General features: G+C 37.8%; 1 protein-coding gene across 1 annotated transcript in view; it reads right to left on the reverse strand.

Moving 5' to 3' along the window:
* Positions 1–6,815, reverse strand: part of LOC107711964 (la-related protein 1B-like) — a 44,180-nt gene that overhangs the window by 17,042 nt on the left and 20,323 nt on the right. Inside the window, exons 5-6 of the mRNA XM_016517071.1 lie at positions 5,144–5,266; positions 4,042–4,204 (exon numbers count right to left, since the gene is read on the reverse strand). Coding sequence (XP_016372557.1) covers positions 4,042–4,204; positions 5,144–5,266 — 286 coding nt within the window. The remainder of the gene's footprint in view (positions 1–4,041; positions 4,205–5,143; positions 5,267–6,815) is intronic.

Here is a 6,815-nt window from a genome sequence, read left to right on the forward strand (position 1 = left end):
GTTGTGGTCGCGCCGTGACAGCGCTCGTGACCATTGTAGACATTACTATCCATCACAGTGTTGCCAAGTCCGCGGTTTTCCCGTGGAACTGGGCTACTTTACCACTGTTGCCGCAGGTTGTTTTTCATGTCCGCGGGTCGAAGCGACCTCAATAACAAGATATTTAGCCCCTGGAATACGATTTTTACAGGGGGACCCCCTCGAAACGCAGTTAATTTGGGCTAGTTTTGAGTAGCAATTGGGCGGGTTTTGTTTGCAACCTGGCAACCCTGTGATGTCAAGCAGGTAACGTTATTATTGCTAACATAGCGGATTCGTCGGAAAATACATTGGCATCATCTGTATTAAAGAGAAAATAATCACTTAATCCGATGTTTAAGTGAATAAAATAGCCTTGAAAGCCTTACTTACTAGTGGGTGACCAATATATCGCCAAGGCCGATATATCGGCCGATATTTGGCATTTTTCGAATATCGGCATCGGCCGATAAGTTTTTCCTGTTTGGCCGATGCATTCGAGGCGGGACTTTTATTTTAACTTAAGTCGAATCTAGTTGAGATCTGGTGAAGTGTGCATTCGTATCCTGCATGATTGCGTACGCTCTGCGTGACGGTCGGTCTGTGCGAATCGGAAACAGGAGGAGAGTTCAGCCTCACAGGAGATGCGCGATCGACAAAATTTAAACTCGTGATTTCAAATTATGCTGCGCTTTATCAATCCGTGTATCATTCGTTCACTCATTTTCTGATTTAATACTGAAAGTAGAAAAATGAGAAAACGGCTCCTTTTTCATTTTTTTTCCCCAAAAAAAGAAAAACAAGAATTCAGCTTAATTTTCCGTTTTTCGTTCAGGGGTAGAAAAATGAATAAACAGCTTGAATATTCAATTTCTACACGTGGGTGGGAATTAAACGCCCCTTTCTGCTGATTGGTCAGCTAAAGATCAAACCGTGCCATCATCAGTTCTTCCGCAGTTCCGCGAGGCAGAATAATAGTCCTCCACTGCTGCAGGTCTACGGATTCTTAATGCGTTTATTGCAACTACATTTCATCTTTTTCTCATCAAACAACCAGACAAATGAATGGCTCGACAACTTGTACCTGGTCACCCAGTAAGTTTGTTTGTCTACGGCTCTAGGTTTGGTCTTAAGCTGATCAATCAGCAGAAAGGGGCGTTTAATTCCTGCCCACATGTAGAAATCGAATATTCAAGCTGTTTATTAATTTTTCTACCCCTGAATGAAAAACTGAAAATTAGTTGAATTCTTGTTTTTCGTTTTTTGGAGAGAAAAAAAGAAGAAAAAAAAAGGAGCCATTTTCTAATTTTTCTACTTTCAATATTAAATCAAAAAACGAGTGGACGAATGATACACGGATTTTTATACATTTGCCAACTGTCATATTCATGTCATTTTCACTATGTGCTGTATGTAAAATGACTGTTGCCATGGCTTTATTGGAAAAAATATGATTCCCAATGCACACAAACATCCCACATTACTTAGTGCCCTGTTGGTTACAATGTTGACTTTTCATTAAATATTTATTTATTTGTGAAAAATACATTGTCGTCTAAAGTATAAGTATGTTTATTTTACACATTTATTTTTAAAATCCATTTTCAAATGATTAAAACATTTCTTAAATATTAATTAAAATAAATAAAATTATATCGGCTTTATATCGGCCACCCTGCTTTACAAGATATCGGCATCGGCTGTCAAAAAACCCATATCGGTCGACCAATATTACTAACTGGAGTTCCACAACTATTGACGAGACTCAAAATGTTTCTAAACTTAAAACACATTTTTGTCCCGTTTGCGTTGTTTTACTACTTACACAATTATTTAAAGTATAAAACATTGTTGTTATTTACAATACACAGCGTGGTTTTTAATCATATTTTTACGGGGGACAACCCTCAGATAGGGGGGGTCCTGTCCCCCCGACCCCCCCGGGATTTCCGCCTATGGCGCTGAGCCTATATATATATAGGCTTTCCTAACAGAAAACATGTTGATAAGCACTATGACCCTATTTATTATTGCATTCTTATGCAATATAGACTATTATGAAGCAACATAAACTAAATTAAAGTTAAGACGACGTGAAAGTTGAAGTCACTGGGGAAGTGACTGCAGCAGTGCATCTCTTTTATTAAATATAAATACTTGTTTGTGGTTTAGTGTGTGCAGAGATATATATTCCACTGAAGCAACAATGTTGTTGGGATGGAAATATTGCTTTATATAATAAAATGTTTTTGCAATATTCTAACTTGTGGAATTTGCTTGCTGAATGGAAACAAAGCACATTTTTTACATAGCATTAAAAAATGTAAAAAGTGAATGAATAAATTAATCAATGAATCAATGAATGAATTTACACTTTGTGCCAAATAGTGTGTGAATCATTCATATTGCGTGGCTACAAGTGTGATATTGTGTTTATACAAAAGTTCAATGGCACAAGTATATAAAAAAAGAGACACCTATTGAGTGTCTTTAAAAACTCTCTTTTGTGCAGAACTACTTCTTTCCGCCACAGATTCAAATCTCAGTTTGCCAGTTTAACAGCTGAGCTCAAGCCTCCGTTACTAATTCGAAAGCGTCACTTTAGAACTAGTAACGAAGGAACATTGAATTGCTTCATTGAAAGCTTATTGCATTGCTGCATTTAAAGCTCACTGTATTATGTGGAGTAGAGTATAATGAGAGAGATGGACTGAGCAAGAGTGATTACCTGCATCTGAAACAGCATTCTTCAGCTCAATCTCATATTCACAATAAAACATTAGTTTGAATGTCCGCTGATGAAAGCGATATCTTTGTCATTCTATCCGTTCATCTGTGATTTCAGATAACAGCGCTGCTCACTGCATTTGTTGGCTGCGTCTTAAAAGGTGTTATTGAAAGTAAAAATAACTTCCTTGTTTACAACCCTGTTTCAGTCTCTTTCAGTATAAAAGTCTTTACTGCTGACTCACTGATAAAAACAGTCTTGTCGCCATCTAATGGCGGAACAATGTTACTAAAATTACGAACACCCACACCGTTTCCCAATACTAAATACTATTATTATTTATTTAAAATACTGTTTATTGATTAATAATATTTAATAAACAACAACAACAGCCATCATAAAAGTTTCTAGGCAATTCAGTCAAAAGTACAAAGGTAGCACTCTGATCTACAGCATTAAAGTTATATAAAATATAACGTAATGAGACTTTGCCCTCAGCCAAAACTATCTGCTCTGGAACAAATAATAGATTAATGAAACTAAAGACTACCCGTTATAAACCATGGTATTTTCAGCCCCACCAAAATCTGCGTAGGAAGCATCTTTCTAACTGATCTGTGAACAGTTTTTTATCAGTAAGCACCGATCCTAACTGTTTTTGAAAGACAGGTTTCAGATCAGTGTTAAACAGCCTGTGTGTCTGTGTGTGTGTGTGTGTGTGTGAGAGAGAGAGCGGAGCCAGTGGACCCTCAGCTCGTTATCATCAGTGTTGAGTGAAGTAAGCTTGGCTGAACTCCGTGAATAAGATTACATGGGCAAGAACGCACCCACACAAACAATAACCTCATGCTGGGTAAAACACACACACTTTGACTATGCACACTGATACACATTTCCACATGAAATGTAAAAGTCATTATTTCTGACTAACTAGGAAACACCCACACACACAACGCACCCAGTGTCCTCTGTCCTAATCTCTCTGACCCAGATCATCTGACCCCTTCCCCATCATCCATAAGGCAGACGAGCTAAATTAAGGACACACACAGACAGGCAGTGCCAGGCAGCCCAATGCTGCAGCTGCTCCCCCTGCTGGCGGCAAAGCGTGAAACACTGAGAATATTATACAACCAAACACACCTTGAAAGTACAAATCCTCATTAAGTCTTAAATTTGTTGTGATATGACCAATAAAAATAAATCATGTGCTAAACTGAAAGCTGGAGAGGTGGAAAAGCAAACCATGTGCTGTTTTTGTATAAATTCAAAGAAAAGAGAGACACTAAACTTACATTTGACGTTTGATGTATTCTTTAAGTAAACGCTCCTCAATCATATACATCTGCATGCGATTGCCGTCGTCGTAGTAATAGACCATGTTAGTGCCGAACTCGGCTGGAACTGTGGACCCATCCAGGTAAGAGTCCCGGTAACTGTGGGAGTAGTCATAGCGACCTGAAATAAACGAGAGATGATATAATAAGTTAAAACATGATGTATATTTCTATACATACACTTGACACTGAATAAGTGAAACCTAAACCCTAAAACGAAGTTGTATGACTAAATCTATTTTAACGCTTTACACTGAAGACTGATTTTAAAGTTTAAAATGACACTGATCCTAATCGCTTTTAGTTGTTTTTACTAGGGATGCGCCGATCCGATATTCATATCGGGTATTGGCTCCGATAATGCCATTTTTCTCGGATCGGGTATCGGTCAGAGAGGGCCGATCCAAATCCGAGATTTTTTTTTTTTTTCGATTGTGCAAATTATTCTGTGTTACTTCTGAAGCCATACGATAGCTTAATGTGAGCTACATATGAATATTTAAGTCCTTACATTAAAGTTCACACAAACTCTTTTCTCCACTGTGGCTGTCAATCATTCGTTCAGCCTAAACCCTGGTCGCGTTCGGTTACAGCAGTCAGTTCGGTAAAGCTCTCTCCCAAGATCATTCTGTGTTCCCATTATTATCAGTTCCACACACAGAGATATATAAATTCTACATTTATTTAAATGAGGGAAAAAAACTTCACTGGTATCGGATCGGTATCGGTCAATACCGAACCCTAGGTATCAGAATCGTTATCGGAGGTGAAAAAGGCGGATCGGAGCATCCATAGTTTTTACCTGGATAAGCTTAATATCAAGCCCTGGGTAACCTTTATGTTGCCTTAACACATAAAAAAAAAAAATTTTAAAAATTGAAAGTTCTTCAAGGAAAGGAAATTGAGTGAATTTTATTTACTAGAATGCCATAAAGACACAAACACACACACTTCAATTATAAAAATCTTCTTTAATTCATTGTCATTGTCATAGTCATTGTAAACATAGTCTGACTGTGAGAATGAATGTTTAGGTTGTTTAGGGATGTTTATTGGTTACCTCGTCCACGACCTCTGCCTCGGCCGCGACCTTTTCCCCTGCCCCTGAGGCCTCCACGGACATTGCTGCCCTCGCTGCGAACGCTCGCTGTGTCATCAAAGAAATCTCTATCTCTTCGCCAGCCTGAGGAACACACAAAAGAAAAGGACAAAATAAGTAAAATAAGTGTAAAATATTTACAGTCATCTTGAATTAAATAATTAACAAATAAGGAACCATTTAATTAAGTAATCAGTATTGTGTAATACTCCAAGGATATTGAGTGTGTGTGACTATGCGCACATGTGTGTATGTGTTAAGACATGCGTGTGTGATTTAAAGCATTTACACGTCTGAAACCCGCCCAGGCATCATGAGAATTTCTAAGCTCTCAATTCTTTCAGTGTATATCTTTTCTCTCTCTTTTTTTAGCTGGAGGTTGCTGCTGGTACATGTGTGATCATGTTCAATTGTACATTTTTTTTCCTAAAGTTTGTATAAGTGTTATGAAGGTGTGTTGTGTAAATTTTTTTCCCACTTCCAATTTCCAAATCTTTTTTTCATCTAAAGAAGTGAGTAGTACTTTTGACAAGTTTGTTTAACCATTTGATACATGACATTCACCAAAGTGGACAGATGTTTAAAAGCCATTTTTATATAAAACCATGATCCGCACTATTTTTGTTGAGTGCGGATCATGGTTTTATAAACTAAGTAATTCAATAGATTAAAGCACCAAAATATAATATTAAGTGACAAAAGAGCGCGGTGCAAACGGCTTTGTAAAAGCCATTTTTAACCATTCAGGGTTTTAAGTTACATGGGCTTACCTTTGACCCTTAAACTCTACATGACTGTTCACTTTACATGCCATTGGTGTTGTTGTTTTTTTAATCAAAACACATTATTTTGCAAACAAATTTGAACGATTATTGTCTTTTTTTAACAATTAATCCATCTACAGGCTAAAAGGATTACTTCAGTGAGTGTGTAATGATCACTGATATGAGACTAAGAACCTAATTATATCTGAGTCCCAGCAATGCTGTTTTATTCCACATATGGGTGGTTTCCCATCATGTTGATGAATGCTGGGTAACTCCTTATTATTGGATGTGTTCTGTTGCAGAATAAATTATTCATGGGTAATAAATGCACCTGCGAATAGGACATCCTAGGTGTATAGGACTTTCTTCTTTCAGACGAATCCAGTCGGAGTTATATAAAAAATTATCCTGGCTATTCCAAGCTCTATCATTGCAGTCAGCGGGTGTTGCAGTGCTTCAGTCCAAAAAAAGTGAAATAAAAAGCGCCCATCCATAAAAAAAGGGTCTCACATGGCTCCGGGGGGTGAACAAAGGGCTCCTGTAACGAATCGATGCGTTTTTGTAAGAAAAATATCCATATTCAAAACGTAATAATCACTTTAATCTAGCTTGCGCCAACAGTTGTACATGGATGCAGCTCCGGGCTGATGACGTATGAGGTCAGCGCTGCACATGCGCCCGTGAGTCTCGTGAAAACTAATGTTTGTTTACAGGAGGAAAGGCTGCAAAGTTGCCTTACTTTAGCAAAGGAAAACCAGTCTCCTCTTGGCTTATATCGAGATTCTCTGACATTCTTCTTTACAAATCCTCGTTCTGTACTTCTAATTAGTGACCGTTGTTTTGTTTTGATCTCTCCCCTTCGCTTC

Source organism: Sinocyclocheilus rhinocerous, unplaced genomic scaffold (genome assembly GCF_001515625.1).
Source record: "Sinocyclocheilus rhinocerous isolate Xijiao unplaced genomic scaffold, SAMN03320098_v1.1 scaffold2117, whole genome shotgun sequence".
Lineage (NCBI taxonomy): Eukaryota > Metazoa > Chordata > Actinopteri > Cypriniformes > Cyprinidae > Sinocyclocheilus > Sinocyclocheilus rhinocerous.